The following is a 26,612-nucleotide window of genomic DNA, read 5'->3' on the forward strand; positions in this document are numbered from 1 at the left end:
CAGCAGAGCTGGCCGGGTGCTACGGCTTCACTATTATGCCACCACTACTCCGACAACAGCAGCGCTGTCTTCCTCCCTTAGGGATGGGGGATTACAGGTAAAGGATCTGATCAGAGAAACCCCAGAGATGGCCCCAGTGCTCTCTCTGCCTCCCTTTTCCTTAAGGCTCCTCCACATTCAACCGAAAGTATATTGACATGGTCTGACACGCTGAAGGGCATCCAAGGCAGTATTCTGGGGAACAGGTTATGAGGGAGCAGGCAGATCCCACCAAAACCCAAGATACAAGGAAGCTTAACGACACACCTCTGCCTGAGACAGGATTACACACCGCGCTGAGCGCCACCCACTAATTAGAGCCCGGAGTGGTTCTTATCAAGAGCTTCACAGTGACAGGACCACAAAGCACTGCAGTGTCATCATCCCTATTAATAAATGGGGACCCTGAGGCATATCCAGCTATGGTCACTCGCCTGGTGTCACCCAGCAGAGTCAGGGGAAGCAGAATTTCAGCTCCCAACCAGGATTTTGTCCCCTTCCCTGTAGACATATAAATCATTTAAGAAAAATAGCTTGCAAAGTTCACACCGTGCATCTGACACTTGGTAGATTCTCTTCTGGTTGACGTGGCCAATTCTTTATCTATGTGTCTTTCAAACAGAGACAAGGAGAAAATTAAAGAGGCATAAAACCACCATACTGAGTGACACACACTGAAGTAAATGGCTGTTAGTGTTTTGGGTGCTGTATAACCTCACCACTCACATTGCCTTTCCCTGTGGAAATAACGTTACCTGTAAAATACATTCACAAAGTCAGATTGCTTGGAAGAAAAGGCCATGGATCAAGGAGACTCTGGCTACTCAGCTGACAGTTTTGCTGTAATACTTCTGCAAAGTTATTGAAAAGGTATATAATTTGGAGGGAAAAAAAAAAAAAAAGAGAGAGGAAAAAACCGAGATTCCTCTTCCCTCCACCCTCTCTTCCTCCCATCCATATGACCTACATTCCTGGGAAATTCAATGGAGGCCAGGCAGACTCCTGAATTGCTGCAGCATTGCTGAAGACATAATCTAGAACACAAAAGCACAACCTTTGTGCTGTGAAAGGTAATAAACAGTGAATACAGAAAATGGTACAAAAACCTGACCACACATTTTATGAGAAGCTCTCCAGCAAAGACCATCTGCCTGATTTCTACTACTGCCTGGGGTGAAAGCACTCCTTTTTTAAAAAAAACTTTGAGCCTTTGCTAAAATAGATCTGGGTGCAAAGAGAAAGATGACTATCTGCAATAAAAGGCAAACCACTCACACTGATGCTGCTGTAGGAGAGGCAGACTTGCAGAGCACCTGTACACACCAAAAGCATTTAACACCACATGCTGCAACACCTCCTTTCCATCAAAGTACCCCTATAGCTGGCCTGATTAACTTTAATTAATGGAGGCAAGGATTGCCGGCACCTATGTCCTCCTCTGCACACCTGTGGAATTTCTCTTTTAATATCAAGCCACATATTCACATAGTCACTGCTTGTACGAGTCCAGCCAGAGTATGTGAAGCAGTGACATGGTTCAACTGCACTATCTGGTTCCGCTAAGTATTGAAGACCATACTGCACTGCAAACAAATGCAATTCATGATGCCCAGCTTACTGAAAATCACCACGATGGGACACAAGGTGGAGCTATGGGAAACAAAGCCTCTGTCTACAGACAGGCATTTACTTGGGCAGACTGACTGCAGCGACATTAAGGAGCAGCCCAAAAATTGCTATGAGGTCTGCAACTATGGGGGATTTCTCCTCCCATACAGTGTATTAAGTTACACAGTCAGTTATCAATTAAATGAGGATAATTTCATCCCTACCCTTTGAAGAGGGGACTCCAGTGTCTCACCTGATTACTGTGGGTGTGATTTCAGCACAGAAGAACACGCTGAGGCTTCCAACGGCATGCGAAGAAAACATACCCACGATGGAAAACGCAGTAGAGAATTTGTCTTTGACACTGTCACTCATACCTGCCAAGACAAGTGTGTTTATGAACAGTGAGGATAAGGCCAAACTTCTAAGGAAGAAAACAAGGAAAAATTGTTTCTGTTACTCATCCTCCCTAGACAAGAACTTGAGTCATTTTTGTAATACTAATTTAAAACTGGTATTTATAAAATCCATTCCCTAAGCACCTGAAACACAAACATACCTGAAAAAAAACCCATAATGCCATGCCAAAAATGGCAGCGATCTCTGAATTGCTTATGTCCAGCCACCACAAAAAGGTAAAACCCAAGAAAAAAAATACATCTTTGGGCAGTCTTTTAGGCACCAGCCGCTTCCCTCCCACGTTTGACAGACAAGCGGAGGCAGGCAGCGTTCATCAAGCTGCCAAACATCTGGTACAGCTCGGTGGCTTAGGCACCAGGGAGGCTTGTAGGACAAGAGGGAAAGAAATAACAGTGCTCCCGTCTCCGTGCTAAGCCCCTGCACATGATCAGTCTGCAGACTCTGCCCTAATAGCCAGCTTGACAGCCTTCACCTGACACCCTGGGTGAGAAAAGCTGATGCCAAGGACGGTGAAGCCCTCCCCTAAGTCACTGTGTCCAGCAAGGCTCTTTGCTCAGTCATTTCATGGCAGCGAGGTTTCCAGGGGTGAACAGTGTCTATCAAGCACAGGGAGAAACCCCAGTAAATCTAAACAAAGCTAAAGGATTCTGTCTCCTGGCCACAATGACAATACATCCCTCATTTGATCCCTGCTCCCCACCTTCTGCGGGCAGGGATGGGATATCTGATCCAGGGTTGCACAAGCTCCCGTGGGTCCCTCCTGGCCAGCGAGGAGGCCACGTTGTTTGAACAGGCTATTGCACCATAGGAGGGGAACACATCGTGCCTGACAGGAGCACTAGGGAAAGGGCTGGAGCTTTGCGGCCAATGTCCCCCACCTTCCTCCAGCGAAGTCCCAAGATCTGCTTGGAGAAAGGGCTGCTCAGCAGCATGCAGTCTCAAGCAGGTGCACTCTCTGGGTTGGATCTAATGAAAAATAACACCTGCTTTTGTTCTTGCTGAACATATCAGCTGTCTGGAGAAGAAAAGGTATTTAGGAGCTCTTCGGTTACAACTTCCAAAACATGCTGCAGCCTGCTCAGGGCTAAGCTCTTTCTGCAACGCACCCCAAACTGGGGAGAGAGAGCAAATACTGCCAGCAGAGAAGGATGTGAGTGTGGCACCTTGCAAACTATGGGTCTCCGAGGTAACTCTTGCACAGCGGGTGAGGCTGCACTCCTGACCCTCCAGGGAGCCGGGGACTGCTCAGCAGAACAGACGCAGAAAAGCTGGGCAAGGTCAGGTCCATTAAATCAAATACAGAAGGGTAAATTTTGTTCCCCTGTAGCCTGTTACTGCAGTGCTATTATAGTATTTCAGGCTGGGATAAGTGTCCAGGGAAGTATTTTCTAAGGTGCCTAAGTCCCCTTATCAGAAGGGACTTTAGCATCTTTCTGGAAAAAAACAGACTGGCAATGTTGCTTCTGAGAAGGAGACTTTCTAAGAAAGCCTTGCCCCTTATCTAAAAAATAAACCTTGGATGATCTTTGCACCTTCTCTTGACATGCAGAGGCGTGTCAGACTGTGGAGGGGATGCTACACTGAGAGACTGTACATAAACGAAGAAGCCAGCCTGCCAGCGGGGTCCCTGGGCACGGTGTAGAAGTGGCCTTTCCCCCCGCACCCCTCTGTGGGAGCAGCTCCCCTGCGGGTGCTTTGGCCCCAGCCTTTCAGATCTACCCGCTCCCGGGGGAGGGCTTCCCGCACGGTGCTGACCCATCTGGAAAGCATACCTGAGTCTGGAAGTTGACTGTATTTTCCAATCACTGGATCCAAGACCACAGAAGTTAAGAGTACGATAAAAGTAAGAGAGAAAGGGAGAGAACACAAGAACATACTATTGGTTACATACTTATTTATTCAAAGGAAAAGAAACAAACCCAGGGAAATTCCCCATGCCACCCTAGCCCCCTGCACCCCACTCCCACCCCTCGCCTTCTCCTTTCCAGTGCCATGGCTGGCACATCTTCCCCTGGCCACCAGATAGAACACCGTTTCCAGGCCCCTTTCAGCTGGAGGACAGCATGCTAATGAGGCAGTGATAACAAACACAGCAGTAAAGCATTTTTAAGAGCCCCAGAATTACCACTGGGATTAACACAAAGGCCTCTTTGTCATTAATGAAGGGGGAGAAGAGAAACTGCCCTCCTGCTGCAGCCCCAAGGGAATGGCCTACAGAGGCTTTAGTTAGAGAGCAAAGCTCTGGGCATCAGCACCGCCACACTGCTGGGAGACTTATTTCTCACCAAACCCCTGAACTGGTGGTCCATGTGCCACGCTAGCCACCAGCTGCCATGTGTCCCAACTGCAAAGGAGCACATGGCAGTACTGGGAAGCAAGGGGCACAGCTCTGCTAGTCATCTCCCAGGTTCCTGCGACATCCCAGGTGACACCCCAGGGTCTGGAGGAAGGGCTGAACATGGCAAGCCTCAGAGGCCACCGTGGATTTCCTGCTGATGGGGAGTACCCCTCTCGCTCCCTCACCCTCCTCCTCAAATTCTCATTTTATTTGCCAGTTACACCCAGACTGCGCTACGCTAAAACACGCAGGAGGCTGTAACAGGTATCATAAGCAGCAGGGTCACTCCAAACACTGTGCCTAGCTCTTCTGAGGAAGAAGTGGGGCATGGTCTAGAGCAGGGGGAGCCAAACTACTCTGAAGTTCAAGGCTGCCTTTGCTTCCTCTTCTCACAAAGAGAGGGGTGAGGGCAGGGCGGGGAAGGCTGGATGGCACTGAGAGCATCCTCGGTGCCGACGTAGCAGGACGTGCCTGGAGCCCATGGCTGCTCTCAGTTTTAGCAGCTTTGCTCACAAAACGACCTAAACCCGCTATGGAAAAGGTTGTAATGATTCCTACAGGGTGTTCCTCCCTACCTCCCTCACCCCTTTTTTTGTTGTTGAAAAGCTGCAACCAGATCTTCATGACTCTGGAGCAGACTAATGGCTCTGGCATGCTTTCTCTCCACTAAGCAACTGCATGTTTATTACCTCAACAGCCTCAATAAACATCTGACATCCTTAAAACCCGAATAAATTAGACTAATCTAGTATGGAGAGACCCTGATGGAGACCACCACAAGAATGTGGAGTTTTGGGAGGCTGCACACAAGCACAGCGTGCATCTGCATGTGAATGGTCGCAGCCCATCGATGGGCTGGGGACTGCTGGACATGGTAAAGTGTGCTCAAAGGGAACGTAAACATCTGTGCCGAGCTGGGAGCAAACACACAAGATGTTGGAGTTTCCTCCATGCCATGAAAGAGGTTCCCTGTTTCCCTCCTACACTCACAAAAAGCATGTCTGCTGAAGGTTCACTTAGTAAATGCTTTCAGGAAACACGATCTGTAAATATGGAACAATTCTTGCTGCCTCAGGGCTGCCTTCAGCATGTGGGAATGTGAAATCTTTCCATCCTTAATGCAAAAAACTTTCTCATTAAAGCCCTTAATTATTTCTAAACTTAGAAATGAAAAACAGCAACAAGTTGTAGTGTTTGTCGCATATCCAGTTTGTTCAAACCATGTCTCAGTGCTCTTCTCCCTTCCTTGAGGTGAGGTTTCATGGGGCAGGGGTCTAATGGTTGGCAGCTGTGAGAGGGCAAAGCATATCCCACCTTCCCTCTACTTCAACACCTCTCTCTCTGATCCATCAAGTTCAACTTCCTCACCCAGCAGAAAATTAAGACAAGGCAATAAAATAGGGAAAGAGAATATTTCTTTAGCAGTTTAAATAGCTGAAGCAGCTCAAAAGGGCCAGAGAAAGGTCACTGCCTGCAAAGGAGAAGGCAGGATACTCTTGTTTTTGGCAGGAACAACCCACTTGAAAAGCTATGTCACCTCACAAAATTATGTGTATATATTCACATGGGCTATACATACACACTGTGCTAAAAGTAGGGTCTTTCAGCTGCATATTTCCATGCTACCTATATATTATTTGCACGTAGCAAGATGCTCAGAGCAGGCAGAGGACATACATCTACTGCTTTAACTTCTGTTTGAGGCCATTTGAGAAGCAGACTGGAGTGGGAAGGTTTTCCCTTCCCAAGCCCTAACCAGCTCTTTTCCCAGAGGTTATCTCACTGAATAAAATTAAAAGCGTTTTTTGTTTAAGTAACAGTCCTAGAAGCAGCACCAGTGCTCAATGAACTTCACCACGGGGACTCATCCAGCGCACAACGGCTTTTGTTAATGAACCTAAGACAACAAGTGTCTGGGGAATTCTTCAAACAGATTCAGCTTCTTAAGCTAAGCAGGTGTACGGCATGTCAAATCTGAGAAAGTCAAAGGAAACGTTCATAATTCCTGGTCCCTTGTTCGCATGTCAAACTTGTGTGATCCTGAAAAGCTCGTGTCTCCAACTTACAGTTGAGAAGGCCCAGCTGCAGAAGTGATGCCAGGGCCGTAAGGATCATGAAAAGCAGGAGTCCTCCTCTCCTCCCCAGAAACCCAACCACTGGGCACATGGCCAGGCAGGATGCCAGCGCAATCCCGGCCATGGTGTAGTAGTCCGCGTAGAAGTTGTGGGTAATCGCCATCTTTGCTTCGTGCCCCATCATGCTTTTTGCAAAACAGTGGTGTATGCCATAACCAGTCAGCCTAGGGAAAAGAGGAGAGGGCAAGAGGAGATCATTGCTGAGAAGGCAGCCACGCACTGCAACGTAATTCAACGCAGGAACATGCTAATGCACGAAGAGTTTCTTCCTCTGCAGCAATACAACACCTAGTGCAAAAGGACTCATCTCAGACTTCTAGGTGCTGTAAAAATAAGCAGTGATCAAAAGAAGCAAACGAAAAAACTCCACTCAACTAGGCATTTGCACTCTACTGGCTTCGTTCATTTAACTGTTGCTTGTGGTACGATCAGGGTACGAGCAACTTCACAAGGACTCCTAGTGTGTGATTGCTTTTCCCAGTGCACTCGAGAACTCCCGTCTCGAGAAGGATATCTCTCTGTTCCCAGTGCATCCACTGACAGCCATAGAGCCAGCGCTGCTGGGATGAAGCAGCCTGTGTGCTTGGACAGCAAAACATCCACGCAATACAAACACGTCTTCCAGAAAGACCCGCCTGTCTGTGTCATTTGGTCAGACTAAAGACTGCATCTCACTTCCCAAGCTAGCCTGTTACAACTGAAAACCTCTTAGAAATGGAAGTCGCAGGTGCTGCAATGATTCTTACAACTATGAAACAATAAGCCCTAATTCGATCTATGAATTTACACCACCCTTCACAGCAATGTGTCTCCCCCTCTTTTAAAAAAGTTTCTTCATGATGCCAGTGATCAACATCTTGCCACTCCACTGCACTCCTCCTTCTCCTGTCTGCCCCTGCCCAGCAAAGAAAGAGCAGGGTGCTGGAGGTACAGAAGTCGGATGAGAAGCCCCAGCATCACCCCTGATGTGGTGCAAAACTGCAGGAAAGCTGCTACGGGAGGTCAATGCTCCCAGCCACCCCCGTCACAGCACAAATACCCCTGCTGGGAAGGGCCTCCTGCCCCAGGCATTTGGAGCAGACAAACCTCGTGTCACAAATTAATTGTGCCTGACAGAGCGGCAGGCACAGATCCAGGTCTCCAAAAAATGAATGGCAGGTACATTACACTGATACACCTCTATCCTCCTGAAGGTCAAGAATTTGAAGTATCTGTCAGTGTAAACTGGATATTAATATAAACATGGAAACAGCTGGGGGAATATGCAATTGCTGAGTGCCTGACAGCCCAGGGCCTGGGGAAATTTCTCTTCTGATCTTGTGAATCAATGCTATAGTTCAACAATACACCCCCAATACCAAACACCTTCCCCTTGATAAAAACCTAGGACAAGTACTGGCTGTTACACAAGAATGTCATATAGACTATAACTAGATTGTTTTCCGAGATTATAGCTGACTCCTCCCATAAAAGAAATATTAATCAGCAAAAAAATGTTGATAAGATGGCAGAATTAACTGGTTTGTATCTTCTGTCTTTTCTGTGCATGCAAACACACTTACTGAAGTTGCTATTTAGATCATGACCTATAAACTAAATGAACATATAATTTGAAGTTTGCTTTCCAGCCTGCTTCCCCAGGAATTACTCTATTATCTTAACTTGCTGAGCAGCTCAGAACAGTTGCTTTTAAAACTAAATACATTTATCTCCCTTGATGTCTTATCATTCCCTGCAAAAGGTTCCATCTCCATGTTGCACACTACTAAAACTTAGTTAAGCCCCAACAGGGGCTTAGTACGTTCCTTAACAGGAATAACAAATAAAATGAAATAGGTTTTTTTCCCACCCCCTAAAAACAAACATGGAAGCTATTTCCTCAAACACACATCTCCTTCATGCTCTACTTGGAAGGTGAACCGCCTCAATGTGCTACTGCCAGAAGTTATTCTTTGGGCTGCCTTGTTCTGGTTTAGGGAATTTCCAAATGTGTGTACTTTAAAGGGGTGAGGCAGAAAGGGAGAATTCCCAACACAACCTTTTTTTCCCCAAATACAGTTAACACAGGCTACTAAATCTACCAGCTCAGCCTAAGAGGAAAATTCTGTTTCCAAACAGAGGGAGTCACCCACTGGTGGGTGAGAGACACACACAAAAATCATAAAACCTGAGTTGATTCTGCAACTGGTAAGGCTGGTGACCAATCCCTGAAGCCCGTGTGCCCCTGGGTGACTGCCCAGCGCAGGGGCTGTCCCCTCTGGGGGGTGACTGACCCCTGAGCCTGGTAACAGGAGTGAAGGCTGCAGAGTAGGGCCCTGAAGTAATGAAGAAAAAGCCACAAGAGAGCCATGTACTTCTAAACAGAGCAGAGGATGGGGAAATTCCAGTCTTCTCCCCACCTCCCATTTGAAAAAAAGTCACAAAAAGAAACGGGCATTTTATAAGATCAAAAATTTAGAAAATCCACTGCCGCTACCCTACCTGAAATTGGGTTTGGTTAGAGGCTGAATTTTCTGCCCATCTCTTTCCACTTCACAAGGCACTCAGTTCTGGACAGAAGGTCTCAGAGGCAGATGGTTTTGCCCAGGTAAGCATGTCCAAGCCGAAGCCTTAGGAGCCGGACATCACGCTGCTCTGTGCGAGGCCACACATTCTCCCTGTGCGCCCCACACGTGATCTGGGAGCGCTGAACCACTTTGTGATCTGCTTGTGAAACCCTATCAAGCACAGCTATTATACAAGGGAGTAGGCTTGTATTTACTGGCAAGCAACATCTTCCTCTGCAGCACAGCTCTATCAGATGTAAACAACACGAACTTGCACTCCTGCGGCATGAATGATTTCAAAAACCCCACCCAGGCCACCAGCTGCAGGTGTCTGCGTGCGTAAGCATGTACCAGCACATGGCTGTGCAAGACCGCTGGTGACAGCAATGCACTTGCACCATGACACCTGAGAAGACACGTGCTGCTGCTGCCTGAAACGGCTGATGAGTTCCTCCACATTTGCTGTAAAAAAAAAATAATTCCCTGCAACAGCTTGTGTTTTTCCAGGGCCATTTATCAAAGACACCAGTGAAGGGTCCCACGCTGGGAACCAGAGGAGCTACCCTATCATTTCCCATTACTGCTTCCAGTTCACCAACCACACAACCATTCAAATGGAGAGAGATCGAACTTACGAGTTTACACACAATACTACGATGTTCTTCCACAGGTTTCTTGTTCCCACCACTTTAACAATGCAGACTTTCTTCGGTCTCCTGGTGATCTCCTTTTCCAGCTCTGAAACAAACCAAACCAAAATCATTCTTTCAATGGGAAGAATGAGAAGGAGCAGCTTTGCTTGTGAACTACAGATATTCTGAGGGATGTTCTGGAGAGCAGGACACTATTGATTACGCTAACAGGAGCTACAAAAATGCTGAACAACCTGCCTAAAGTCCATCTCAGGTTCCACTTTTTTTCTTTCAAGCTTCCTCTAAGCTTCTTAGGGCTGAAGAACTGCCCAAGAACTTCACACCCCAAACCCTCTCCCGGTTTAAAACATGTATGTAAACTAGGGGCAGTAAGGAGCTTGATCCCAGCAACCATGATATAAAATTTCCTGAAGAACTTCAGGGTTCTGTTAATTTTTAAATCCCCCTCCCCAGCAAGACTGTGTTTGTGCAGTTATAAGATCTGCTGCCTTTCTGCAATGCACACCTGAAAAGCCATAGAAAGTGCTGGAGCTCAAACTCATTTTTTGTAGGAATTTTTTGAGGTTTCTTCAAATCCAGGTTTCAGAAAGAAGTGGCTAGGACGCTGTCAGCCTATCCTCCCTCCCTCCACGCCTCCACCCCCTGCTCCCCATTTCAAATATTTAAAATTGTTCTGATCAATGTCCTAAGCAGAAGACACTTCCTTAAAGAAAAATTCTTGGCCATCGTCAGCTCTGATGTCTTTGTGTTTCAGAACTAAACCCTCACCATATCCTTAAAGTGCTGGGCAGCTCCAAGCGAACTTTTCTTTGCAATGCTAGTAGTAAGACACAAGCCTTGCAAATATTCATAGAATCATAAAATGGTTTGGGTTGGAAGGGACCTCAAAAATCACCTGATTCCACCCCCCCTGCCATGGGCAGGGACACCTTCCACTAGACCAGGTTGCCCAAAGCCCCATCCAGCCTGGCCTTGAGCACTTCCAGGGATGGGGCACCCACAGCTGCTCTGGGCAACCTGTTCCACTGCCTCACCGCCCTCCTAGTGAAGAATTTCTCACTAATACCTAATGTGAATCTACCCTCTTTCAGTTTGAATAAATATTGCATCTGGTATTCTTGTTGGCCTGGGACAGCAATGAAAGGCACTGCTTACTTCCCAAACATCATTAGGTTAGAGCTCCAGCACCTCCCTAAGCATGCCAAGCAAAGCAGTTTCCAAACTACTGGATCAGTGAGGCAGCTGCAAGGGCATAAAGTCTCGTAAAAGTGAAAGAAGCTGTGGTTATAAAGAAGCATCACAAAAATGATGCACTCCAAGGGTACAGGCTAGGACTGGGTTTCAGGGCACAGGCTTCTACTGCTGTTTTCTAGACTGACGGTGTTTACAGGCGGCAGCGTGGCCCTGTGCTGAACTGTGCATGCGTTCCCTTCACGCATGCGCAATTAGTGCTGGTGTCCTCAGTCGCCTGCACTGCCCTGCCCTGACCTCTGCCTTCCTCCACTGAATAGCAATCTCTTTAAGAGACACAAGACAGGGAAAAATGAAAGCAAGTCATGGATTTACGAACAAAACAAAAGACACATTTGTCTGCTGCTACTTGAAAGCTGCATCATAAAAATAATAAATCAAAGAAACTACTTATATGCAAATAGTTAAGCTATTCACTGCTCACAGGTCACTCCTGGTCTTCTACATAGAGTAACTACAAGGAATGCTTCTGAGAAAAGCAACAAAGGGTATTTTACATTAATGATTGTACTTAAGCAGAATATTGCTCTACTGCTTTCCTTACTACCTGATAATAGCCATTTCTCCCCAGAATCTACACAGCATGAAGCTCACAAAAGCATAAAAACAGAGGTGGAGCAAAAGAGGAAATTGGTCAGACTAATATTTGTACTACAGGAGCACCCAGCAGGCTCAGCAATGGATCAAGGCTATATTAAAAAAAAAAAAAAACAACAGTAAAAAAAGATGGTACCTAATCTCGAAGAGCAAGGCCAAAATGATTTTTGTAGAAGATTCTGGAAAGGAGTAAGTGGGAATGAAATAATTCAGAACAACTGAAGCAGTTAGATAAAAACATGGTTATAAAGCCTATAACGGAGCCCAAGCAAAACCTTCTACAGCAAAAACGTCAAAGCAAGCACTAGAAGCAGCACGAGGTTTTGAAAAGCTACTGATGACTGTTTACTGTTTCAGCTGAAGGGCAACAATGAAAATAACCACACAAACAATACACGTTGCACAGATTTCATGTGGACATAAAGGTTTACTTTCAAACTGTCTAAGAATGACCAGATCTGGCCTGTCAAAGTAAAACGTCATCTGTGTCAGCAGAAGACAGTCCCTGATGCCATATTCTTTGGATTTTCTTAATTATTTTTTTTTTTGTTTCTCAGAGTAATTTTTTTTTCTTTGGGAAAATCCAGTCTCAAGAAGAATCCAGTCTCAAACATTACATCAAAGAATGCACAGCACCTGACTTTTTACTGAAAGCCTTCTGGCTTTACCAGCTATTTACTCCTCCATCCCTCTACAACGTGTTGAAACTCGAAATCTAAGTAACCTGCTTCAGATGAAGGAGTCTCCCCAAGTCTCCAACACCATCTATCTTTTTGAGAACTTTCTCTTCCTTAATTTTTATATATACCAGTCAGATATTACCACCCCCCCCCCCATCAATCATTTACAATAATCAAAATATCATTCAGATAGCAACGAATAAGCTATGGGAGTTGGAAAAAAGTCATCACCTACAGAACTGGCCATCATTTAAGTGGCCTGCTGTCTTTGGAGGTCGCCTGCCTGTACAAAAGGACCAGCTCGGACTGACTGTGATGGGCATCAGCTGAGTGACGGACAGCTCTTTGGCCGCCTGGACATTATAGATCAACGTTAACATCTTAAAAGAGAAGTTGAGCCAATGCCTATTAAAATCTCATGGAGCATACTATTGCTTTTTCTGTTGCTGGACTAACACCAGGAAAATTTCCCCTGCCCCCAACCTATTCTTTGATTTTGCACTGAAGTCACCAGTTCAGAAGGAATTTGCGTTAAACATTTCAGTTCTGAATGATTTACCAGAAGGGTGAATGTGGAAAATAAAAAATACTTTTATCCATTTACTCAGAGGCCCATTATGAGTTTTCCCATACTCCGGAGCCCACACACACTCCAGGCTTCCTATTCAGGGACTCGGTAGGGAAACTATCAACAAGCTAACTCTTTATATCTCAGTGGAAATTAAAACTATTCATTGGGAGACTTAAGAAGTCTCACGGGGAGAGGAACCCTACCAGCTTCCAGCTCCCAACGCTGCTGAATTCTCGTGGGATCTTCTGCGTTTCAGGAGCATGGCTTTCGAAATCAGAAAGTATCTTTAAAGCCTTCAAATGAAGGCACCACCCATCTCTGCATCACTTGGCAAAGGCAAAATAGACACAGGTCAAATGATGCCGCCAAAAAAGGATGTCCAAAATGACAAATGTCCTGGGGTGATGGACTTCTGCTGGATTTTTCTGGCTGCTAAACGATACTGTCAGTAGCTCTTTGAACACGCAAAGAGCTATGGAAGCCCAGCACAGAGGCTCAATCAATCCCTGGAGCATGACAGCTCTGCAGCAGGAGGTAGATCAGTCTGAAATGCAGAGCTGAAGCAACCTACTCTCAGCCATACTGAGTTACTGGTACACAGGTTTATTTATACCTTCCAGGATTTCTGTCTCCATGAAGTCCCTTTGTGCTTATTTATTTATTTATTTTTATCACAGAGAACTAGCAGCCTGAAACATTGCATTTTTGAAAAGCCAAACAGGAAAGGAATACCGAAGTCTATCAAGTCACATACAGAAATTATGAGGTGGGTAAAGAGCTGACTGATGGGAAGACAGCAATAAGGGACAGAAAAATGGAAATCATAAACAGATGGCAACAGTTTAGTGGCGGGGTGACTTGTCTGATTCTAAAAAAAATAATAATCTTGTTTAATAATCTCACAAGGGAGCTTGGCACAAACCTTTGGAATGTGCCAATGAAGTCTGGTGGTGACAAAGTGAGGCACTGCCAGCAGTACAGTGCAGAAATGGGACATTAGAGGGAACTGGGTGAGCTTGAGACCCTGCATTGCAAAAGCAAGTAAAAATGCAAAATACAAGGTAAGATACTCAGGGACTGTTGGGAAATGCTTCTGCTGCAAGATGAGCTTTTAGCAAATACTGTTTTGGACGGACTTGGTTATACGCTACTTGAACATATAGGCATCTTGAACTACTTGAACTATGAGGCACCAGTTCATTGTGTCCATGAGGCCTTTGCAATTCAGACAATGAAATACTGGTGCTCCTTTACAATTCCGGTCATCAATATTTGAGAAACTAAAGCTCTGGCAAGCCTATTTATAAAAGGAGAGGAGACAGAGGAGAACTTCAGCTCAGCAAAGGAATGCGGCTGCTGTCTGCTCACATAGCATGGGAAAAGAGAAAAAGACATTTAAGATAAAGATGGTCACAGGAGCAAATAGGGAGAGAAAAGAGACAAAGGACCTGGACAGATATTGTATATTTGAATGGAATGCTAAAAGGTACCCCAGTACAAGAGCAATTTGGAGTCTGGAATGGCCTTCCAACAAAAGTGCGGGACATAAATACTAAAAACATCTAAAATGAGGCTTATTTCCTGAGAGCAACGCTTTAACTCAATGACTATAATAGCAAAGGACTGATTGCAGTAATTTGTTGCAATGCTGTATTTCTAATCACATTCAGAAAAAGATAAGAAAAGCCAGACATAAGGTTGCCACTGCAATCTTCAGTTGCTCATATGCATTAAGATACAGCACTTAATCAGATGATCACACATTTGTTTTTTCCGCCAGAACGCTCACTGCAGTCAGGAAATGGGCAGCTACTAATGATGTCTCTACCTTTCCCATTCAACATGTGTCCCTCAGCCTTATTATCCAAACCTCCCAGTGAGTACAAAATCATAGGTTTCCTCAGAGACATTCCTACAGTGCTGTCCGAATATTCACGTACTTCATAAATACCAATGAAATCATCTCCACCACCTTCTTGTAAGAGCAAGGACAAAGCTTATTCCTGTTTTGCAGGCAGGGAGATAAAATACAGAGGAATTGTGTCCAGAATGAGAAAAATCACACAGCAATACCCCTTGTAGGTGCCAATATAAATGCTGCCAGCTTTCTGCCAGTCAAGCCCCAGAATTACATGCTAGAGACAGACATTGGAGAAATTGTGATTAGTGACAGCACTGAAAGAGCCTGATTCCAGGGAATTTCCATTATCATACAAGAACATCCCTGGCAGACACAGGGAATGAGTACAGCTCTTCAGGAGGCATTCAGCTTCATTTCCCCAAGACTGTCCTCTTTACTTCTGCAAACCCTCTGCCTCATTCACTACACACCTTCCAAATTCTGCAACAAATGAGGAACAGACAACAGCTTCATTCCCACAGCATCGTCCATGCTATGCACAGATTCGTCCATCCTATGCCCTGTGGAAAAAATAGGTCGTAATCATGTTATTCAAGGCTGTATCATCATGCCTTCATGCCAGGAGGCCAAGCAAGGGTTGCCCAGGCAACCTGACTTCTTGCATTTCCCAGAGCATGACTTGTCAATGTTTACGTTCCTCTAACATTACCAGCATTAAAAAAACCCGAACCACAACACAAAGAACACCTCAAATGTCATTGTCTGAAGCCATACCTGGGCCATCAGGAGGTTTCAGGTACCTACACATGCATTGCTGCTATCTACTGCCGGAGCTATGGAGGAAACCTCAGCAGGCAGAGCAGGTGAGTTGCGCAGTACGGAGGGGTGAAGCACACATTTTAGGAGTGGATTTCACAGGAGAAGAGTGCTGAGACTCAACAAGCTTGACAGCTTGTTCTGGATGGAGGGGGGAGCAAAATGGTCACAGCCCCTTTGGTCTCCATGGTCTAGGTTCTCCTCTTTCTCTACAGCTGTTAATTGCCCCCAGTCCGTTGTTGCCTTTGCTCCTCTAAGTTCCCTCCAACTATCTTTATTCTTTGCTCCTACAATTCTTTTCACTCTTATTTCCTCTCTTCTCTGTCCGCCGGTCCTCTCTTACTGTTCTGCTTCTCCACTTGGTTCCCGAGGTCTCCTCTGCTGTCCACATCCAGCCTCAGCCATCCTCTCCCGTCTCGGTGCACGTGAGCCAGGGGAGCACCAGCAGCACCAGGGCTTGCTGCCAGCCCTCTGCATGCGGTTCCTGCCCCATAAAGCTGGCTCCTCCGGGAGGAAAGGTAGCGCTGCAGACAGAGCCAGTGTGCCAGCCGGGCACAAAGCAGCTGTGACAGCCTGGAGCACAGCCAGCAAGAGTTTGTGGAGGACTCAACTAGTGAGAAAGAGTCATTCAAGCTTAAATAGAGGCTGACACCACCTCTCCTTTCTCTTTTTTTCTTTCTCTCTCTCTCTTTTTTTTTTTTTTTTTTAACTTTTCTAGCATATTTGGCTTTTTCCCAGTGGCATCAAAAGGCACATCCTCAACAGAGCACTCTCTTTTCCCCCTGTCCTCTCCAAATCCTGCTGCTGTCAGAGGTCACTTCCACTCTCACCAGGGATACAGTCAGGGCATGTATGGGCTCTCCTCTTCCATTCCTGCAGACCTAGCCAGCGGAAAAGGACTTAACTGATCAGTTTTATTCTTGTTACTCACTATTTATCATGCACTGCATGTCCTGAAAGAGTTGCACAAACTCTGTCAGTTCCTGCTCCTGGAACACAGGGGACCACCAGGACCACCACCCCTCTGGAAAGCTGATTTAACATACAAGGGGGAAACAGAAACCACTGGCTGGTTTTGTTTGAGACAGAAATCTCTGTGGCTGACACAGAGTCCTTTGTTAAGACCTAAAGGCTTTTGTTAAGACCAAGTAGCACTTCAAACTGTTTTGACTAAATTTCCCACATTTACCTGACTACCCTCTGGGACTTGCATGGGATATTTAAGTTTGGCACCATTAAACAACCAAGAAACTGGATCTGGTAAAAGAATGCATCTGACAGGTTTGTACATAGCATCACATGGAGTTATCTGTATTAGGGGCCAGGGAACTTGCTTTCCTTCTCTAGCAAATACACCTGGCTCTTCATCTATCACAAGCTTTAAAACAGTAGCGTAATTCTAGGTGTGATGGTCTAAGGATATGAGTAAAGCTTTGTGGGGAGAGTTAATATCTTCTATTAGGGAAAAATACTTTCACATATGAGGTTTTTTTCACCCTTCCCTCTGCTATTGACCCAATGAAAAAAAAATGCATGTAAGTACATAGATACAAGCCCCATGCTTAGGAAAAAAATAATATATAGCAAAAAAAACGGAAAACTAAAAAAAAAATTAAAAAAATAAAGAAGTCATGGCAGTGTGTTGCTCAGCAGCAAGAAAGGTGAATGTAATTTTTTTTTTTTGATTAAAAGGAAAGCCCCTGAAAACCACAGCTTTCCTAACTGCAATCCACACACATATGCACACACAGTACTTGCCACCCCTGTACCCCTTCTTCCTCTCCATATTGCGTCCTGCACACTGAAGTATTGGCATCTATTTGGATGCTTGATTTTTGCTGGCCACTTTTGTAATTACAGTAATATTATTCCTTTAAGCTTAGAAAGGAACTGTGGAAAGGAACAGCTCCAACCTGTCTGTCCACAGAGGAACTCTGGTTTGTGTTTTCATCTGGAGATGAGCAAAAAGGGGTTTTTGTTATTCAGCCTGGTCAGGTAGTTATTTTTCTCTTAAGCAACATGTGAAATGTCTCCCACCACAGGAAAAGATAATGAGAACCAAGAAAGGGTGGGTTTCCATGAAAGTATCAAGTCTGACACTCAGGTAGCTGCTGATACGGCTTCTCAAGTGGCTCATTTCCCAGCACACCCAAACATGCCAGCAGCGCTGGGTGCTGCTGGCGCAGGAGATCAGCTTGCAGCAGTCAGTCAGCTCCAGCCAGCAAACAGACCCTTTGTCCCACACAAAGACAAGACATGCATCCCACCAAAATAAGGAAAGCTGTCTAATATACAACACACCTTTAACAGGTGTAAGGACTGTTGGTGCTTTGGGGATTTCCAATTCCCCTAAACACTCTTTTCTCCTGTTCTTTAAACAGATGTCCATAATTCCTCGGTATTTATTTCACTCAGGTCAAAATTATTGTCCTGCAGCTGCACTGAAATGTATGTTTCTTTCTTGTTCCACAAAGGAATGGGGAAGACATGGGAAAGTTTTTAGAGAAATCAGCAGTGAAAAACCTGTACTGAATTAATTTTATCAATATATTTCATTTGCTCATGATTGAAGCTGACAGTTTTGGATAATGTTTTGAAATATTTGTCAACAAAATTCACCAAGCCTGTTTTACAAATGACATTTCAATATGCAGTTGGATAAAAATCATTCCCTTGATGCAAAAATGAACTTAAACTTTTATTTCTAAAAGAGGGCAGAGTGTTGAGCCAACTGGTGAAATTTTGAGACTCGGAACATTAGGGATGATTTAACCAGGTCTAATTAGCACACCTAGATTTCTTCAGCATTAAAGAAGAAAATATGACCACATAAAACCAGAAATCTTTTTATGAAGGCAAATTATTCCTGCCAAAAATCACAAGGTATACGAATCACTCAAAAATAAAGCCACTTAAAGGTGCTGAGGAAGCTGCTTTCTGTGTGTTTTGTAACCAACATCATCACCACTACGTTACACCCCTGGGACAGACTTGCCGAAGATAAGGGCAATGTTAATTTACAACACTCTAGACTCCTGTCAACATCCCTTGTCTCACTTTGTTTACCGTACAAGCGCACTCCTGTACTATCTGGCTGGCTGAGCACTGTCCCTGCCGACGGTTTTCCCCAGGCACAGGTTACCACAGCTGCTGGACCTTTCAGCTGCAGCTGGACCCCTGGCCAGACATCAATTGTTCTCTTTAGAGACACCTCCCAGGACAGCACTGGCAAACCACTCCTACCCTACGGATTGATTCAGGAACAGGAGATAAATTTTGCTTTTTTTCCACCCAATGCATGGGCCACCTCCCTGTGGAGAAAACAAACCTTGCAGAAGGTTAGTGGCGCTTTCCACTATGGGCGGCGTAGCCAAATGGACCAGTAAAAGCTTTCAGCAGGCAATGGGAACAGTGTGATTCTTCAGAGAGGAAAATAGGCCCCTTCACTGCTTGGACAGCAATTCAAAATTGCATTTTCTTCCATCCCAGAAATACTTCATCCACTTGAACGCTATTTCTTTTTATTACGGAACTCATATCAGCTGCCAAAATGGGTACATATGAAACTACTGTAACTCTTGTAATGATCTGTTATATAGGATACACTAATTTGACTGGTACATACGAGTTAAATTACAGTGGGGTTTCCAGCTGGAAGGGACTGCAAGTGAGCAGTTCATAATTTAAATGTATCGGGAGTAATTCAATCACAGGAGGCTGTTACAACAATGCAGCGAGGAATAATAAACAGCAGTACAATGGCCCCTAACTGGAGCACAACAGTTTTTAGCCCTTTCAGAGGGAAAACAAAGAATAAAACAAATCACAAACAAACCCCCCTCTACACAGATAGGAAAGCTCAACAATGGAGTCAAGGGGAAACAGGAATATCTGCATCAGGCTCAATGGCATCCTTTCTCCCAGACAAGTACCAGCTTTTTACCCATTCCCTGCTACAGCAACTACGGGTATGTGATTATAACACACAAAAGCAGAGAAATGTTTTCTTTGGCTTACTGACCCACTGGGGGGACAGGTGGGCTGCAGTTTGATCACATTCTTCATTTGGAATTTCTACTTTTCCCCTGTCCTCACTCACAGTCAACACTCGCATGCACCCAGAATGAGAGAGAAGCTCCTTCCTTTCAAAATTTTTAGTTAAGCTCATTTCATCCTTTTGATAGTGCTCCTCTCTTGTTCTCCCTACAGAAATGCAGTGTCCCTCCAGGGCTGGGTCAGGAAAGCCTTAATGTGTGGGGCTACAGAAAGATTTTAAAGAGAAAAAGCGAGGGAAGAAGTAACAAAAAACCCCAACAATGTCCCAAACAAATGCAGCATTAACAAGGAGGCAGAAGTGACCATGTTCTGTATCACAAAGTTTGCAAAGGATAATCTACTGACAACTGCTATATCTAAATGTATTTGCAGGCAGAGAATCTATAGCATCAAGATGTGTAATAACGCTGTTTTCCACATGAAAGGGAGTCTCTCCTTAAACAGGGGTGTACCTCTACCATGAAACCGCTGCAAAAAGTAATCAGTCATGAATAAGTCATAAAAACATTTTGATACTTAGCATTCCTCTATGGACAATATAATTATACGTGGCTTAAGTAATTCCCTCTAGCACATGCTTGCATCTTTACCATTTTCCTTAAAGGAAACTTCAAGTAATTTATTTTTTCTTTCCCCTAAAATACATTTTATTTCATCTGCAAATTCAAGTAGCTGACTAGCTGAGACAAGCCAAATTCAGAGTTGGCTGGTAAACTCCTAGTCCAATTGTGAGATATTTCATGGCCTCAGAGACAAATTTTCTTCAAGATTCATCATTTTCACTCTGGGGATGATCTGCAAAAGGGAGGTGGGGGTGGAGAGTACCAGGTCAGCTGCTGCTCACATACCCCTATGCTTTTCAGAATGTTACCAGAAAAACAGCATTTACATTGCAAAGCCATGTTGTTTGCAATGCAGATCCAGGAACTGTAACCCCAGACACACAATTACGTGCAAAAAAGCTGATTAACCCGTGTGCCAACTGCACCACCAACCGCAGCAGTGACCTGAATACCACAGACCCAAGTCAGACTTTTTCACCCCTCACTGACGAAGACCGCTTCATTCCTTAGGCACCGGTGTTACTGGTGACATTTTTCTCTTCTGGATCAAGTCTGTTCCAGTACTGACCGGTGCCTTTAGCACTGACTGACTGATGCTACAGTCACCCCAGAGACCTCTGACAGCGAGCATCAGCCAGGCTGATCCCCGTGGGCAGAGCTGTGGGGTGAGATCTCCCTGCAGCCCCTGGGGTCAGAGCATGTAGGGTTTGAAAAAGTGGGGAAAAAAGAAACTTTTCCACTGTTTTCTAACTAGTGAGTAGTCTGATACAGATTGCAAGTGACAGTGCAGAATGGGTGTTTATCATCACCATCAGGCCTGTGAGAAGGAAGAGGGGAGCCTGAACCAAATCTGACAGGTGCACTGGTGAGAAGATCCAGAAACTCTTCACCTTTGTTAGAGCCACACAGACACACAGTCTCTTCTGCAAAGCACCCTGTGAGACAGGAGCATGGCTATTTCAGTGACAATCCTGGTGACAATGAGAGTCAGCTCTTTTTAAAATCACCACCGAGGAACTGACAATTGAGACTCTCAGCCCAAAACTGTGCCCTACTGCTACCGCTTGTGGGCCTCCTCCCGCCCCCAGAGCAGCATCGCTCAGATGGTGCAGCAGAGGAAAGCAAAACGGCTCTGGGAGCAAGGCTTTAAGGAGAAACTGCAATGTGGTTTAGGTCTGCCACAGGGCTGGCACTTTAGAATTGGAGGTTCAAGTGCTGCAACTTCTCCAAACCAACAAAATAAGTGATGCATGATGAGCAGGATCCCAGCGAGCATCTTCCTTAAAACACAGGAAGATGTGCCTTTCCAGAGGCACACAGAGCTAAAGGCACACTCTGTAGCCATGGTAAAATTCTTCAAGAGATGTCTCTAAAGACATATGGCACTGCAAGATGAGACTATAATTGCTAGGACTGTTCAACAGGCCAAGTAATTTTAAACACAGCGCTGGAGTTCGGAATGGTTTTTCAAGAAAAGCAAAATGAATGAATGAATGCATGAATGAACAGTATGATTTTACAGGCAGTAAATAGATGATTTAATTCTGGGCAGCAATACCACATGCAGCCTTTGGAGCAGGGCGGAGGGATTTGGGGTTGCCTGTCTATCCTACTCACCGGGCACCACTCCTTTGATATCGCTTTCTGTGTTCATCCTGTTCTTGTGCGTGAACTGAAGGATGAGTTCCTTGGATGCCTCAAACTGTTGTGTAGCCATCAGCCACCGAAGGGACTCTGGGAAAATACTTTAAAGATGGAAAACAGGTTAGGGTTGCTTCCAAGTTTCTGTCAGAGGAAGAACTGATAGCGTTTAGCTGCTCATTTAACTGTTCACAAGCTACATTAATTATTTTCAAAAAGCAGAAGAATCACAAAATAAAGAGGAAAAACAGGTTCAGAATGGGCAAATCAATGACATTTTCTTTTACACCGATTCACAAATGGTACAGGAACTATCCTATCACATAGAAATAGGACATATTAGAATTTTATAATGTATTAGAGGTGCTCTGCCCTTAATACAATCCTCAAAAAACTGGGAGAACGTGGCAGCACTGTCTGAAATAGATATTTGCTGCCAAGGAGGGAATGAATGAGATGTGCAGTTAACATGGTAATTCAGACCAAAGAAGGAAAATAGCTGACAGAAGTGATTTGGATTCTCTTATAAAGACACAGAGAAGAAAGAGAAAAATTACTTTTTAGGATTATAATGGAACAGATTTTTAATTTTTAAACATGTCAAAAAAAAATCTTCTCCCACATATGCAGACTTTAAGTCATTCTTTTAGGCAGGTCAGTATTGTGCATGCTCCAGACAACATCCAGTTGTTTCTCTAAAAGCTTCCCTAGTAATGACAATATTGTGTTAGTTGAGTTACCTTAAAAATATGCACATGCACACAAAGGTACAAAATACAAAAGTTTATTTTCCAACTGGTTCTTTCCTTCAAGTGCTGATATTCACCTGATTCATTAGCTTAACTGATCTTTCTTCCTTTTTTTCCCCAGATGAGCTTATTTTAATAGGAAACCAAAAGAAATACGTAGATCTTAAAAACTCCCATACTTCTGTAGATACAAGAACTTTCCTATCAAACTCCACGCATATTTTTCTTTCTTATTTAGGCCCCATTTTCACTAATCTTCCAAAAGCCCTTTCTAAGAACAAATTTAACAACTACTTTTACCTTCAAATATATAATAAACCTGACATTTCCTTCACAAAGCACTGCTCTTTGCTGTGGATGCTGCCTCAGTTCTTACACTTCTAAGCAGCGGACCAGGCAAGGCAATCGCACCATTATGGTACTATCTTTTAAGGCTGATGTAATTTCGAAGACAGCTTAGTGCAACCTCCCATCCTAGATAGAGAAAGTATTATTTTTCTTTTGAAAGAAGAAGAAAGAAGTCAGGCAGACTGCAATCTAAATGATATCAGGCAATAAAAAGATGTAACAGCCATGATGGCAGCCATTCAGCTTGACAGCTTATTTACTACCACTGGTGCTGCATGGGCGCATTGGCATATCCTTCTGCACTGCAAAAGCATTTTTTTGAAAATATTAAGAATTCTTTGAATGCACAGTCTCCCCACGCTTGGCTCCAGAGAAGGGACAGCCTCCGCCACTAACCTAAAAGCTGCACCTTTTGCACAGTCTGCTGACAGGTCCCAAATGACAGGCCCTCCGGTGATAACTGCTCCTAGGGAAAGGAGGAGAGCTGCAGGGATGGGCATTGTGGGGACAAACACCATCTTCACCTTCCAGCTCCTGCAGTTTTGTCAAAGGAAAAAAAGTGCTGAAGCCTCACGTCTTTCAGCTGCTCCATTCCTCAGTGCAAGCAGTGGGAGCTTCATTTAAGGATCTTTAAGACTTCTGGGCTGCTTTGAGCCCAGGTTATCAGGCACAGCAAGGGGAAGTGCTGGGTGCTCCATCTCTGTGAGAGCACCTGAGCATCGACCCTGCTGCCAAGGGTCATCTGTATGTACCTACTGTTGCACTTCCCGTTGCCAAACCAAGAACCACCACAAACTCAAAAGCCAAAAAACAACCCCTCATACCTAAAACAAGGAGGCAAACCCCCTGGCCCCTGTGGACTTCTGCACAGAAATTTGGCCACAACCTCGTGCTTCATCACCTGGCATTAAATACAAATGGAATGAAGCTGAGACAGCTTTCTGCTGAGGGTGGCCAGTCACCCAGATCACCGGGCTGAGCTGACTGCAGACATCTGGTTGATAGTCTTCTACCTCCTCCATCCGTGAGGCAAGGACCAGCCTTTTGCAGTCAAAGAAAAGAAAGGGAGGTGGGTGGCTAGAGGCAAATGTTCATCTCCTGTTACACAGCTGCTGCTTGGGAGAGGAGAGAGGGAAGAGAGGGAGGGACACTGGGGAAAAAGAACCAAAGGCTGAGAAATCTGAAGGGCAGCGAAGAATCCCGGACAGACAGACAAAGGCCAGGCAGGTACCACATGCAGCTGGAAGAACCATGACCCTGTCCAGATGCAGAGCAAACCTATGCCCACGGAAAGTGTGTCGTGTGTCAGTTAGGGGTCTGCCCAAGGACAACAAGCCCAGTTATTACAGCTTCGTGTCTTGGTGAGGATAAATCCAACCTAACAGCACCAGAGAAGAACCGGCCACCCTGTCCCCATTCTTCAGTTTTGGTTAGAGTCAATCAGGAGTTTATTTCAGATTACTGATACCTTTGCTGACCTTCACAGCATGGTCTTGTCAGGAGTTTACTTTGTCCAAGGGATGGGAGATAATGCCTCTGTATAACTGGAGCTCCCCTTCCCTCACAACTCTAACACAAACACACACACACTTTGGAAGGAGCCTAACTTCTTACAACCCATTTTTATATGCTTGTCACCAAGCCCTGTGCTCATGTCCAGCTTATGTGGGTGCCTCAGCCCTTCCAGAACGACCTGAGAGCTCAGCAAAGCCATCTGCTCGATTTGCAGGTGTCCCAGCGCACTAGCCTATCCCTCCTAGACAAATCTGGTGCTTCTCCCTTTCCTCCCCTCCATGCCCAGCTTCCCGATCCACTCAGCCACCCACCTCCTAGGGATGGTATGACCTGCCATGTGCATGTGGCTGGGAGCAGAGCAAATCTATAGGTGGGAGAGGGCTAAGCCCCAGTCTGGAGGGGCAAACAGCTCTTACGGCAGGAGATGGAAGTAAAGAGAGTAAGGAGGCAGCAGTGCAGGGGCTGTCACAGCGTCTGTTATTGAACTCACTGCTTTGGGTACATGATGGGGAATTAATAAGCAGTGCTGTTTTCCAGTCATTCCTTTATTACAAATCAGTGAGTTTTCTTCCTTCATCTGTAACATATGCCGAGCATCCACGCTCAGTTCCCCCAACACAATGCTGGGGGCAGAAGGGAGGAAAGGAAAGAGGTAATAAAGCGGTGGCACTTTCCAGAGAACATACAACAGATGGAAGAGAAAAGCCTAAGAGAAAAGTGCATATTGTACTGACAGCATAATTAAACCGGCATCCTAACCACAGTCCATTTCTGCAAATGCAAAACGCCTGGGCACTGCAAATCCTGTTACTTTGGCTATTACCACTATCTATCAAGCTGTCATATCACACATTATGTAAGGGGGATCTATTTGCACGGGCTGCTTGTCCCACCCAGCCAAAAAGCCACAAAGCTCTTGCAGATCAGCAAATAAATATTAGCATTTCCTATCGCTTTCCATGTCACCCATGTCCAACAGGAAATGTACGAGACCTTGATTCAGCCACCTGGAAAACGTGCTATCTCCAGAACACTGCTGAGGGGTTACTGCTGTCCATGTTGTCTACCACATTTATTAGGTGTCTTCGTACTATTGTACCGTCCTTTTGGATACAGATACCTGTAAACATTTTGTTTGATATTGGGTTCTATCCAGTTGTGGATATAAGGCATTTCAGCTGGCAGGCATCCCAATGGGAGGCTGTAGAGTAGACCTACGTGTGTTTGCATGTGTACAACATATGGTGGGTTTGGAAGAACAGTATCGCACATGAACAGGAACACTCTTGGTTATTCATCAAGATTAACACTGACAAGATGTGACTATTTAGATGTTATATATTGGAAAACAGCGGGGGGGGAAAGCTTCACTCTCTTGCAAAGGACTCGTAACTTTCTCCTATGTGCTGTGTTTTGCCCTCAGCCCAAGCTGCAGCATGTCTACCTCAGGGATACGCTAAGAAATCCCCACTGAGGGCTGTTACCATGAACACAGGAGAACTCTTTAAGGCTTTTATGCATTAATAGAAAAAATATTTAACTGGTAAAAATTCTTACACACTGTAACAAGTTTTTACATGTTGCAACCTATCAGGCATTACAACAGCTTGGCCCCCACACAGTTCATAAACAACTTGGTCCTGTACAGCACGGTGGCCTTTTTTTCTCATTTTTCTCAGCATACAATTTAATATTTTAGTCTTGTTAGTGTTATCTTTAAAGTAAATGATCTAGCTTGTTCTTACTCTTATGGTTTTGTACAACACTGCTCTCCTAAGCCTCCATTGTGTTATGCTGCCACTGCGTGTCACTATTAAGACAGAACAACAAAGAAAGGATTTTTGGGAGGTGTATATAGTCCTGGTGGGGATGGACCTGGCACCAACCCTAAGGTGACAGCCACCCTACTTTGCTCAGGGCAGCTGTACCAGTGCTGCAATGCTGCCAGTGCAGTGGGCAGAGAGGAACAGGAACAGCTAGGAGGGGAGGATTCCTTGTGGGAATGACTCCCAGCTACTGCCCAGTGCAGACTAGTTAGTACTAGTTAGTGTATACAAATTTGGGCAAAATTGAGCAGGCAGTCTAGTTCAGGGTTGGCTACCTCAAGCACACAAGATGTCCAAGTGCGCTTGTTCAAGGGCTGACTTATGTTATTTTTAACCTAGCTTGGCTAACCCAGGCCAGAGAAAGCAGCAGTGACAGCCCAGAACCACAATGCAGGTTTT

The 26,612-nt window shown here is 45.0% G+C and overlaps 1 protein-coding gene across 5 annotated transcripts in view; it reads right to left on the minus strand.

Annotated features, from left to right (window-relative positions):
- Nucleotides 1-26,612, minus strand: part of SLC22A23 (solute carrier family 22 member 23) — a 113,756-nt gene that overhangs the window by 8,221 nt on the left and 78,923 nt on the right. For 4 of the 5 annotated variants that reach the window (XR_013927189.1, XM_080381225.1, XM_080381223.1 and 1 more), the window contains exons 5-10: nucleotides 21,752-21,879; nucleotides 15,170-15,259; nucleotides 9,722-9,824; nucleotides 6,472-6,704; nucleotides 3,840-3,872; nucleotides 1,901-2,024 (exon numbers count right to left, since the gene is read on the minus strand). Coding sequence is in view for 4 of the 5 variants with exons in the window: in XM_080381225.1 (XP_080237351.1) it covers nucleotides 1,901-2,024; nucleotides 3,840-3,872; nucleotides 6,472-6,704; nucleotides 9,722-9,824; nucleotides 15,170-15,259; nucleotides 21,752-21,879 (711 nt within the window). In the remaining variant the exon portion in view is untranslated. The remainder of the gene's footprint in view (nucleotides 1-1,900; nucleotides 2,025-3,839; nucleotides 3,873-6,471; nucleotides 6,705-9,721; nucleotides 9,825-15,169; nucleotides 15,260-21,751; nucleotides 21,880-26,612) is intronic. The other variant, XM_080381224.1, reaches the window with a different exon arrangement.

This window comes from Falco punctatus (assembly GCF_963210335.1).
Source record: "Falco punctatus genome assembly, chromosome: 3".
Taxonomy (NCBI): Eukaryota; Metazoa; Chordata; class Aves; order Falconiformes; family Falconidae; genus Falco; species Falco punctatus.